Genomic DNA, 13,465 nt, shown 5'->3' on the forward strand with positions numbered 1-13,465 from the left:
ACCTGATAGTCAGAGCTTCAGTAGGTTTCATTTGAGACCGAACAAGATTATGCCTTCCTTGAAAATTCTCTAGGACAGATATCTCTACAACATAGAGAGTAAAGTAAGGAATACCCCATATTGTACCATTGTCAACAGAGTGGGAATGATGCTCAACTGTCTAAAGATGCCGGCAGGAGAGAGCTGCATCAGATGGTCAGTGTGGATTTGTTTGCCCTGGGGATGGGATATGGTCTAGTGGCTAAATCACTTACTGTGTAGGCATGGGTTCAAGTCCCTCCTTCCCCACCTGACCACATTTCCTGGCCATGGACAAAAAACTTAAGCTTAATATACCTGAGTGGGGGTCTCTGTTAAAATTGTCTCCACTAAGAAAATCAGCTACCTCCTCCCAGTATTCATAGGTGAAATAGAGCATTTGGACATTCAAACTTAGTCAAGCTCAGGAAAGCTTGTATCAGGTTACGACGCACAAGATATGTTCGATCAGAAAAAAATTGAATCTTACCAGATCCTCTATGTTCAAAACAAAACGTTGGTTCACTTTGGTTGCCAGTATATGAAGACATGTGTTTCTGTGAAGGAATGAATCAGTAATGTTCTCAATCTCATACCGTAGAACTGTTTTCTGTTATGTTTTAAAGCTACTTATCTTGTGAAGAAAATCAGCTGCTTTGCCCTCATTGCTAGGTTTACAAGGGACTCAGTATAGTTTCTGGAAGCGTTTACCGTGCACCATTTCCTTGATGGGCGGGGAAGGCCAAGAAAGATAGTGGTTTCCATGTCTTGTAATAAAGGCTGGTTCTAGCAAATTGTTAAGATCGTTTTTCAGAACCAGCCATAGAGGAGTGGTTTGAGAGGCCACCCTATTTAGTATACAGGAAAAAAGACACTTGCTCCTAGCAAAACTCAATCAAGGTGGTGTAGCTGAGCAGTAAGGCTTAGACTTCTGGTGAAATGCACCTTGTGTAATGGTACAGTGAGACGAAAACAGAGCACTCAAATAAATGAAATTAAACAGTAAGTGCAAAAATACACTACAACTCAAAGCAATTACAATCACAGTTAAGTAGTATTACTAAATCAAAACTATAAAAATATATGCATCCTCAGTAGGTGATCTCACTCGAGATCACCCACACTTTACTTTTCAAACAGCTAGAAGTGATTCAGCAATGAAACATGTAAACTGTGGCTAGCAAAGGAAATGGGAAATACATGGCTCTCAACCATTTGTGCTGCAAAGGCGGGTGAAATCACCCGATTTTGTTGTTGGTGGGTGAGACGCCCATTGGAATGAATGGGCGTGCAGGAGGCTTGGCGGGTGATTCAGCCCTTTACAAGGCGGGTGACACCCGCCAAAAGCGTCTGAGTTGAGAGCTATGGAAATAGTTAAAGCAATGGAAAGGAATGCAACCGATTACACTACACTGCCTTATAAATAAGTCCCACATTACTTAAGAAGTCCTTCCCTGCTAAGGTAAGTAGACCTAGTGCCACTAAGACTCACAAGACCCTGGTAAGTACCTGTTGCATGGAATTTGAAGTCTCTAGAAGTGAAGAAACTTAAGTTGACAAAGCCAGCAGGTAGGTAGAATGTTCCAGCAGTGAAGAAACAAAGGTAAGTTCAAAAGATTAGGAGTCCTCTCCCAATCGCACCACTCTAGGGGAAGACTGAGGGAGGGGTTCCTTGCCAGAACTACAACGATCATGAACAGGCAAAGGATAGGTAGCTTAACACCCATACCAACCAATGGTGAGAGGGCAGGGGGATTTGTACCCCCCGATTACAATAGGAACCACCTAAGTCTTCCTAGATCTGTTAGGTCCACTGACTTCCATCTTTGGTTCTGATGGAGTGGTCGTTTGGCAAGGTGGTCGTTTTTAGGTATGGGGTTGAATGTGGCTAGGTAGTGGTTCTATGATCCGACAAGATGGTTCCTTATTCCTTGCAGGTGGATAACCAAGGCACCTTGAGAAAAAGACCACTGCAGATCCCAGAATGACAGGAGACCCTCAGGACTCAACTCAAGCCAGCAACAGCAATGAACACCTCAATCCAGTGTTGATGGGCGACTCATGCGGCGAGAAGAAAGGCATGCTTCAACAGGACCCCTCTTTATAGAGAGGAGCAGCTACAGGAGGACGGGTCTTGGGCCCGAAGCAGGCAACTTGCAAAGCTCCAAACCAAACCTTAAAACAGGGACCAAAGCATCCAAGATATCCTGGATGTAGCTGGTCAGCCCAAATGATGGTTCTGGACACTTCCAACATCTTCTAGGGGTCTGGATCCTCATACAGGGGTCTGGATGGGTTGGTCCCACAAGCCCATGGGTCAAAACACTGATGAGGGTCTTCAGGAGATCAGTGCAGAGAAACAGGGCTTCACCAGGACTTGGCTGGATACAATGCTGGATATATTCATAGGTTCTTCAGTGCGCTGCAACTCTTTGTATGGGTCTTGGCTCCAAACAACAATCTGAAGAAAGACAGCAGGACTCCTCCTTTTATCCCATATTCAAGCCAGGGCCACCCTCATCCCTCAAATAGTACTGGCAAGGGCTGTCCAATGATGGATAGCCTCTTGCTTCACATCTGGCAGAAGAGTGGATTGAAACTAGACATTCCCAGGCCACACATCCAGCCAGATGCTCAACCCCACCGCTTTGCCCCAGAAACTAGAGGTTTTGCCTAGGGAAGGGCTTGCCTTATAAGGCATTTCCTGAAATACAGAACGCGAAACACACGTGGCACCGCCATTTTGGGTACATGGTACTTAAAATGGCATTTTGCAGAAAAAAGCAACAGTGCATGCGAGGAAAAAATGAAAAACACAGAACAAATATATCCGCTGCCACAAGCCCATCTTGGGCACAACACAAATGTAACAGAAATATTACTAAATTAAAAGGAAAAGGGATGCTCAGTACACCTGCAGCACCTCACTGTAAGGTGATGTGTGCTGCATAAAACCAGCAAGGAATCTGGTAAAGGGAGGAAGAGTCTCCTTGCACTGGTTGCCTTAGGGACTGACCATCACCCCCAACACTGATCAGCTAAGCAAGGGAAGAAAAGCAAAACAGCTTTACTTACTCCAAAAGTCAGGACATGAATCAAATCATAGAAACAAATTGGGGAGATGCATTGATGTCAATGGAGGGAAAGATGTAAAAGGACAGTTAAAGGCTGCCTACCATACGAGCATGGTATGCAGCGTTTAATTGTAAATGCTGCCTTCCATGCGAAAGTAGAGTGCAAAAGCGTAGGGCAAAAGGCAGCATACAGGCATGTTCACCGCCTTTTGCCATGCCCATTTGCACATAGGATATTTCAGTGTAAACTGCCAGTAGGTGACCCAGAAACAGCTCCAGAACCAGCCTATCCTGATGGTCCAGAGGACGAAGTCTCGGGAGACTCGGGAGGATAGCTCAGGGGCAAGGTACTTGCCTTGGAAGCAAGACGACACAGAGAAACACAGGTTTGATCCCCGGGTCCGTGCTTAGAAACCTCTGGGTATTAATAAGCGCGTTATAAATAACCTATCATATCACATCATATCTAATGCATGCTTTCCACTCCATCCTATAAAGCATGATAATATATGCTGTCAAGGCAGGGTTGTTCTTCTCATACTAACTGAACGGTTTTGAGGGCTGTTGTCTCACTGCTTTTATCAACTAGGGTTGATATTTCACTTGAACAGTGCATGTTTCCTCTGCGCTCAGTCCTTTGTGGTTTCAGCTGCTCTGAGCAGGGCTGGCAACCACGGCTTCTCAGCTTCTACATCTTGGAAAATAAGCTACATTTCTTGATATCTTTGTGAAGCAAGACTACCAATACTCTTGCATGTGCTCCAGAAAAGGGAATTCGGGCGTCATTTCTGTGGACTACAAGTGCACGATGTGGTTCAGACCTTCTGATTTCGAGCAGGCTCTCTCTCCGGTTCAACTTGCATAAGTTCATGCCAGCCGCATTGTGGGACAAAATAATGTTTTATTTTCCCCTCATTTGAGTCTTACAGCGCATGGACACAGTGGTAATAGACATTCCTTAGAAGTGGAAGTCTGCAGACAGATTTGTTCCATTGGTCGTCCTCCTCTCTAAATTATCAACCGTCCTTGAGAGGAGCTATTCCCAACTTTCACAGATAAACTGGAAGGGGCAGGAAACACAAACTCCCTCGCCATCTTGTCCACAGAGACTCTTTAAGAATCAATCAGTTGTTTCCTTCAGGGAAATATCTGGGTCCCTAAAAGGGCTTTGTGGTTTCACCTACAGGTAAAACTACCAAAGTAGACAAGACAACGAAGATGTACAAACATACTCCTTGCTAGTGTTCCCAGTGTATGTTCGTTGCTTTACCCACCAACCCCCACATTCTGGTTTACCCTCAACCACACACCAATGTAACATTTAAAGAGAACCTTTTTAGAGACTGCCTCCACTATCTGTAATTTATCCCCTGTAGGTTCTTTGTTTTAGAAATGACATCCTTACAATCAAATTGTACAAAAATACATATCGTGAGAAGTAAACAGCAAAAATATCAAAGAACTACCATCTGCAAAAAAACACGAAACAAAACTAACTACTTGTCTACGACCCCAGTTAGATGATTGTATTTTTCAACGCCTGAGAGTTTGGTGATCCATTCCAGGCAATCGATTGATTCGACTGCCACTCCTTCCTCCCTCACCCCACCATTCCCTCTTTTCTTCAACCCGGTCTCACCAGATCGGCGGGATAGCTCACAGAATAAGCCCTGATCACTGAAATGTGGCAAGCCTGCACTTCACCAGTTTGAATCCCAACTAGGCAGACCCAGCCTTTCATCCTTATGGTGTCGATAGACGCATAGGAGAAATCCATCGAAAAGTATCTATGTGCGACTAACCCTGATTTTGTTTGACCTCCTTTGTAATGAAACGGCAAGCTGAAAGATGATGGTTATGAGGCTTACTAGTGCGGTGCCAGTGGTTATGATTGGTTCAAAGCTTTGCTCGCATCATTCTACAGTGTGACTACGCTTTGTGTTATGGTTCGAGTTAAAATGAGTAAGGTGCAGGGAGGTCGCAGGCCTAAAGGAGGAGAGGATGGAGCCTCCGCGCACGCATGCATGACGGTCTCTCCCTTTTCTCTTTCTGTTTTTTTCTTGTCAAAGAATGTTCTAATGTGCTGTCCTGTAGTCAGGATGCGCCTTGAATTTGGAGAAACAGGGCCTGAGGACATATCAGTAAAAAGGCATTACAGTGTACTTGTAAGCACGTGTCCTTTTCGATCTCCTGCATTATTTGCAAAACACCTCAAACGAGTATGTCCATATCCCAGTTTGGGGAATTTTCTATGCCGCATCGGCAAAATGGCAGATCCCTTTATGCACAAGCAAGACAGAAAGGCTTGGCGGCTGCCCTTCAAGCTCAGAAAAGGTAAAGGTTGTATGTGCGACCACTGTGTAGAGTATTCCTTGTGTCGAAAACATGCATGTTTTTAGCCTGGTTGGTAATCAAAGATTCACTTTATTGATTGTACTTGGTTTTGTTTCAGATGAAGAAGATGCCAACAGGCTTGGGGAGAAAGTAATTCTCAGAGAGCAAGTCAAAGAGCTTTTCAATGAAAAATATGGTGAGGTTTCTTGATGAATGTACTATTTTGTCTACCATTTTTGATAGTGCAGACTGACCAAGATTGCAGAATTCGTGTCTCCCCAGCTCTTGTTCGCTAGTGAAACGAGGCCAAAATACAAGCCCAAGGAGCCTGTGTTCAGCTTAGTAAAAATATGTGGCACTAGCAGTGTTTTCTTTTGTCTGTAATACTTGGAAATGTAGTATAAATAGTAGAGCTGCTGGCAATTCCCTGATCTGCCCAGGGGAGTGAATTTAATAATGTGCACATATGATAAGGGTGTCGCGAATGGGACGATAGACTCTAGTGGCTCAGAAACACTTATAACATGCTTCACCGATATCAAGTTTGTTTGTTTGTTTGTTTATTTGTTTATTAATTTGTATAGCGCACCTGACCCAAGGGTATATGGGCGCTTAAGCTTCGAGTTACAGGCAAGGTAGGGCACAATTGTACAGTGATGAAGCAAAGGTATACTTGACAAGATATCAATTAGTGCATAGACAATAATATTCTGACATAGTGCAAAATACATTCTTGCAGAGGGTATGCATTCAATCATGGTAGGTTAGTTGTTGAGTAACCAGGTGATGACCTTAGTTCTGAAAGGCTGGAAGGTAGGTGTAGATTTGATATCCAGTGGAATGGTATTCCAAAGTTGTGAAGCCAGAGCTGGGAAGCTGGAACCACCAGCTCTTTTGAGGGAGAATTTGGGCACAGTAAGTTGTAGTGTATTAGAGGATCTAGTGGTTCTAGTGTTCTGTCTTAGTGTAAATTTGTTAGTGAGATAGGGAGGGGCAAGGCCGTTGAGTGCTTTATAGGTGAGGCAGATGGTTTTTAGATCTATTTTTTGTTGGATGGAGAGCCATTTGCATGCAATTCTGGTAGCCGAAATATGTTCTCTTCTGGGAATATTCAGGGCGGCACGGAGTGCATTATTTTGTAGAACTTGCAATTTATTAATTACCGTTTTGTTGGCACCTACATAGAGACTATTGCAGTAATCTAGTTTAGATTGTATAAGTGCTCTGGCTAAGGTGAGGCAGTTGTTAGGGGAAATCAGCGGTCTACAGGCCCTGATTAGTTTGCCCGTGTAGGCCGTGGCTGAGGCAGTCATATTAATTTGTTTGGCTAGATTAGTATTCGTGTCGAGGTAAAAACCAAGGGTTTTTACACTCTTGGCGAGTTGTCAAAAGGATTTTAGTTAACACAAAATCAATTGTCTAATACAAAATTCATCCTGGTTACACAGGGAGAAACAGAAACATAACATTTATGTGATCTGGTAAGGTTAGCAGACAAATGCATATATAGGGGGAAAAAACAGTGAACAAATTATTCACAAGACATCATATACAGAACAAATTGGTCCCATGCACTCTATTGGGAACCATTGAACATTGGCTGCTTTAAACAGCTTTAGAATGGCAGTGTTGATGTATGACACTGTTGAAGGAAATGTTGACACTGATACCCTTTGGGGTCTATCACCCGTAACAGGCCACTATAAATGGGGTCAGTGCGTGGCTTGCAATTTCACTGATACCAAGAAGTTGTTCGAATACAACAACATCCGATGGGAGTTGCTAGCTCCCACCAACTGCAACAGTAAAATAGTCATCTACATAATAGAATGCCCTTGTGGCTTACTGTATGTTGGCAAAACCATCGGGACGGTGAAGCAACGCATCTCCGAGCACCGTTCTTGTATCAAGAATGAGTTGGCAGATAAACCCTTGGTTGAACACACCAACTCAGAACTAAAATGGGTTGTCCTTCAAAAGATCGCCACGCAAAAAGAGGGGAGGAGACATTAATAAACTATTGACCAGACTGGTACAAAGATGGATACATCGTTTAGACACTGTAAAAAATGGTCTAAGCCTCATGGTCGAGTGGATCCTTTTCCTAGGGACATGATAATAGAGTGCTGTATGCCTTCCAAGTGTGGGGGTGGGGTGTTTAGGTATCATGTATCTCAATCTTTGTACCTTGCGTTACTTTAAGAGACTCTCTGATTACTGATAACCTCAAGTTGTCTCTTCTTTTGTTAAAACTATGTGGGTTCTCCCTGTCTGTTTTTCGTAACATCAATATTAGTTTTTGACCAACGACATGATGCTAAAAATAACAGATAAGAGACATTGTAATTTTTTGTGCAGGTGTATCTGATGTTTTCTACAAATGTGTCTCACCACACATGGGTACCCATACACATTTTAGCACCCGTCCTTTTCCACACTTCCAGGGCTCAACATCTTTCTGCCCTGGAATGACGCAATTTTTGGCAGGTCGCATGAACATTGTTCTATTATGCCTTTTGTACACCCCTGAGGGAACAAGAAGACGAGGTTGCCAGCATCTAACGCTGGTCCCCACATGACCCGATCTGTAACGAATCCAGGCTTCAGACCGGCAATCTTTTCCAACATGGCCGCCACGCTTGCGACTTCTTGTTGCCATAGCAACTGGCGCTGCAGGCTTCATACGTATGGCTTAGCAACCGCAGTCAGTCATACTGACATCATCGCTCATCGAGCGCGCACTAATGCCCGGTTGTTTGATAGATCCTATGGTTTACGAGGTGAGACATTCTTCCCTGCACCGCCGCATTATCACAAGGTACACTCAGTGCCATTGAGGACATCGTGATTGCACGGAGAGGTCACAAAGTGGGTCATCGCCCCATTAGAATCGAGACCGGGTCCCTCGCCATTCTGCTTGCCCCGCGACTAAGATACTGTTTGCATGTATAGGCTCACTTGATTTTAGCCGCGATAGTAACGCACTGCCTATTCACCATCGATGGCTTTCATCTCCTGATACAACCATGGTTCGACACGTGGGGACTCGCACAGTGCTGGCACACGATTGCTAGATGAGGCACCCTACTTCAGACGCGATCGTCTGCATGCACACCTAACTGTGGGCTACACAAAGCACCACACTTTCAATGGTCAGTGGATATATGCTCAAACTCTCCATGCATCACGGTGCACTTGCACAAAACCAAACAAACACGGTCGGTGTTCATGTAATGCAATCGCTTTTTTCGGGCGATGCCTATTCCTTTTAAGGTGACACTTTAATTTTGCAGCATACCGCTATCCTCAAGGTCTTTGCGCTGGAACTTCCTCCCCAGCCAGACCTGGAGCCTCCATAACCAATGCTAGTGGGGTCCATGCACTAATGGACCTTCATCTATTCCCATCGCAGAACCCACTGTCTCCCTGACTTATCGTAGAGGGATTAATAATGCTAGATTCATGAGCGAGGGGTCCAGCTGTCCTCGAGTCATTTAGTTTATTCGGTGCCTCTTATTCACCCTCCTAATTATTAGGTGAATTCCATACATCTACTCCTCCTTCAATTAGGGACAAAAGCAAGTTCTTTATTAACAGAGGTTCAGACCAAAATATACTACAGTTAGAGCAACACTTCCTTGTGCCTGGGCTCGCCTCCCCTTTCGACTCAGGGGTCGCAAAAACCAATTCCTTGGAGTTAGTTGTTTTACTGGATGTACTGTTCAACAGAGCTGCGTTAGTTACCCCTGATATGTATGCCGGACACCCCGCGGGGTCACTACTCATGCCTGTAGCTGTTGGGCTGGAAAGTTGGATAATAAACTCATCAGTGTTCATTTAAAAATGTTAAATGGCAGCAAGTCCCTCCCTTCCCCCTGCTTGGTAACAAAGTTTCAGCTCGAGCCAAGGTACAATGACCGCCCCCCCCCCGTAACATGGCATGGGGGGGCATCAAGAGTTTCACTCTGCACAGAGTTCCAAGTGCAGTGGTAAAAACTGGAGCTGCCAAATCGGAGGCGCTGGAAGACCCCTCTAGGCGCAATTGTTGAAACTGTTGAAATTGGGGGCGTGCCAACTATCAACAACCCCCCCACCCACTCCCCAAGGCACTCAAGAACCAAATCGACAACAATTGGGCAGATTGGATTATCAGGTGTTTGAATGGCCTTGTTGGGTATCAATACTATCCATAATTACACCCTCCCCAGGGGTCAATCTAATGGGTGCAATGGGTGCACCCAAAAACAGCTGGATTTAGCTGATTAGCAGATGGGCATCACCAAAGGAGCTAACGGACTCAGCTGTACTAGAGACCACTAAATCAGCAGCACCTGGGAGGCCCGAAGCAAGTGGATTTAAAGTTTATTTTTCTCTTTAAGGTCAATATTTTCCATTTGGGTCCCAGTGCAAGCCCAGGTCCAGAGACAGTTACAGATGCAGGTGCCTCCACAGACACCTGCGCAAGTGGTGCTGGCATGATGGTTCTGCCCACAAACTCGAAATCGGGAACGCCCAGCCACTTGAAGAGCTTCGACAATGGAACAATGGGAATACATTATTTGTTTCACAGAAGAAAAAAGAAACCAACCTTGGGCCTTGCTACTTGAGATATCTTGGCAACACAGGCATGCAGCATTATAACAAAGTCCCAATATTTCAGTGTTACGGGACTTCCAAATGCAACTTATTACCTTCCTTGCTGGTCTCTCGTTACAAGGCGGAGTAAAATGCAAAGAACAGCACCTGAAGATAGACCGTCTTACAACTTGCAGGACAATGCATGTAAGATATGCAGAAGGAAAGGACTGACCCTCCACAGGCCCACAAACACTCTGCGGGATGCCAACACCTGCACGCTTGACCCTCTCAGGCTTCACCTTCATGAGGGAACTGTTGGCTTTTAAGAACACAGCAGGTGGGAGGGGCGAGCAATGCTGGCAGAAGGAGCAGGTGAGAGATGCTCAATTAGGCAGACAGGCACCCTGCGGGATGCCAGCACCCAGCATCCGCACCCTTGACCCCCATGGGCTTCACCCTCAAAGAGGAACTGTTGGCTTTTGAAAAACACAGCCGGTGGGCAGGCCGAGCTATGCTGGCAGCAGGAGCAGGTGAGAGACGCACAATCAGGCAGACAGGCACCCTGCGGGACGCCAGCACCCACACCCTTGACCCCCGTGGGCATCACCCTGGTGGGGAAACTGTTGGCTTTTGAAGTAATTGGGTGAAGGTACTTTGTTCAAGATGGCCTCTGCCATGTGCTCTGGAGAGCCCTCACCGAGTGCCTCTGCACAGCTCCCTCCTCACCTGCACTGTGATTGGCCCAGTATCAGCAGTATCCATAGCCGGCAGGCCCAGCTCAGGAAGGCCCAGAAGCAAGACCGCTTCCTGTCGGGTCCTGTCAGGGCCTGGAGGCTTGGGCACAACTCTCTGTTCCATGCTCCCTCGCTGCCACGCTGCCCACCAGAACAATCCTACCATACGGCGGCCCCTCCGTGGTCTCTGACATAGGTAAATCCCATGCTGATTCATACAAGCCTCTGTCTGTCCACTGCATCTCAGCTTCACGCCCTGCATCCAGCTCCTTGCTTCACCCTTAACACATAACCTGCCCCCTCCGCCGACACAATGTCTCTGCACGCTACCACCCACTATCCTAACCCTCTCTCTCAGCTGCACACACTGCATCAATCACCTGCCCTCACAGCATTGCACTCTTCAGCATCAGGTACTCCCAGCAGTACACATCATGTCACCATCCTGGCCAGCAAACACAATCTTGCTCAGAAGCAACCTTCTCTACCCTTATCCATACCCAACATATGCCCTGCCCCTACTGCCTGCATTCCAACACGCTGGCACCCCTCTCAAATCATCAACAGCTGATTGTGCAATGAAACCATCTATAAATGTCTTCAACCCTTGCATATCGTTTGGTGCTCCAAATACACCTGATGCTACCTCTATTTTGTTACATCACTCGCTTGATGTTACTGCTTTGCACGCTCAGCCGCTCCAATTGTTGGCTCGTTACATGCTCCACTTCACTACAAAGTGATGCGTGCCTCGCTAGATACCACTGCCATGCGTGCCACCCCATATGTTTACCTGAAATGTGCCCAACCTGACTACAAAGTATTATGTGTTTTTCATGATGGCAATGCCTTGTATGGACCTTCTGATTACAATGTTCTGTGCCTCTTCCCAGGATTATGCTATGGGTGTTTCACCCAATAACAATATGCACCATAACAACCTGTTAGCCTCTACTTATAGCCCACCTGCTTTGCTCATCTCCTCTGGGAACTCTATCTCTGTACCCACTCCAGTCCTGAACACCTTTACGGGTGTAGGAGATATGCCCACAGACCCACATATCAGGCCCACTTCCTTCCAAGCCCATGAGTGCCCTGCCACACATGCATCCCAAGCCCATGAATGCCCTGCCACCTGTGCTACCCAAGCCCATGAGTGCCCTGCCCCCTGCTCTGCCCCTCGAACGATTTGCGCCCCCCAGACCTAAACCCATGACCACTTCTCCTCCCCTTGCTCAGAAGCCCTAAGATTACACAACCTAAGCTCTGGAACTTCCTGGCACCCTGTTGATCTCCAACAGCTCTCCTACCCTATCACAACCAACCTCCGACTGCTTAGGCTATCCAGCCGGACCTCGCAACCTCCACCACCTGAAAACCTTCCCCCTACCATGAGTCTGCATGCCAACCAATCACCTCCTACTGACCAGAACAAACCACTTAATCGCGCCCTTATTAACATCAGATCTCTGGGCGCCCACGCTATAGAAGCTCATAACCTCATCATTGACAACCGTATTGACCTAGACATCACAGAATCTTGGCTACATAGTGCCTCAGGCCCTATGCTCAGCATTGCTATTTCCCCTAACTACTCGATCCACAGTACCGACCATGCTAACGCCATTGGTGGCGGAGTCACCATCCACTACAAATCTGACCTCCATATCCGCTGCAACGCTCTGCCTCCGACTGAGGGATATGAAACGCTGTTACTTAAACTTAAGACTAATCCACAGACTTCTTCCCCCATTTTCCAGCTCTGTTGCCTCCAGCTCACCTGACTATGAAATCCCCCTCCTCATAACACCCTTACTCAAACCAGTCACCAAATGCATCATTTTAGGTGACTTCAATCTGGGTTTCAATGATCCCACTGATCAGAAAGCTACCACTGTGCTCCAAGCCCCCCACAACATGTACTTCTCACATCTTGTCTAAGCCCCTACCCACATGAAAGGACGCACCCTCGACTGGATACTTAAAACTAATTCGACCATCAACATATCTCTCATCAGCCCAGTCCAATGGTCCGATCACCATCTGATTGAATTTAAACTATATCACCCGAACCCCCCGAACAACAACACCCGACCACCACCCATCCAAATCCTAGCAAGAAGTAATCGAAAGCTCACTCATGAAACTCTCAAACCCACCTTGGTTACTCTCATTGAAACATGGCCTCCCAACTGCAAGAGCCCCACAGCCCTCGCCAACCATTACCACGACAGCCTCCTAGTCATGCTAGATCAACATGCCCCCTTCAAAAACAAATCTCTGAAACCTTTCAAACCCTCTAACATCTGGTTCACAGATGAATTGGTTCTGCTCCGCAGACAGAAAAGAGCCATTGAGCATCTACATAAGAAACACCCCACCGCCCCAAGAATGCCTCGCTACTCGCTACTACTTCCAAGACCTACAAGGCCACTATTTTTGCGACTAAGGCTGCCTCCTATGAAAACAGAATTAGCACGGCAAGCTCGAACACCAAGGAACTCTTCACATTCTTGCATGAATTAGAAAACCCTTGTGCACAAACCTCCTTGGGTCAGCCTGACAAAGCGTGGTTCACCACTATTCAAAATGCTGTAACTACCAAAATCAATTTACTATGTAACAAAATAAAGACTAAGAAAGCCCTACTCACTACCAAACCTACATGCCGGTCCATCATAATACCGCCCAAGCCTAGCTCCCCCACCTCCCCTCCGAAGCCAGTCC

General features: G+C 46.3%; 1 protein-coding gene across 6 annotated transcripts in view; it reads left to right on the forward strand.

The window, feature by feature from the left end:
- Window positions 1-13,465, forward strand: part of GTF2IRD1 (GTF2I repeat domain containing 1) — a 1,038,761-nt gene that overhangs the window by 824,687 nt on the left and 200,609 nt on the right. For all 6 annotated transcript variants that reach the window (XR_011274579.1, XM_069614744.1, XM_069614746.1 and 3 more), the window contains one exon: window positions 5,545-5,622. Coding sequence is in view for 5 of the 6 variants with exons in the window: in XM_069614744.1 (XP_069470845.1) it covers window positions 5,545-5,622 (78 nt within the window). In the remaining variant the exon portion in view is untranslated. The remainder of the gene's footprint in view (window positions 1-5,544; window positions 5,623-13,465) is intronic.

The sequence above is a fragment of the Ambystoma mexicanum genome, chromosome 9 (assembly GCF_040938575.1).
Source record: "Ambystoma mexicanum isolate Mex_15411 chromosome 9, UKY_AmexF1_1, whole genome shotgun sequence".
NCBI classification, from domain to species: Eukaryota; Metazoa; Chordata; class Amphibia; order Caudata; family Ambystomatidae; genus Ambystoma; species Ambystoma mexicanum.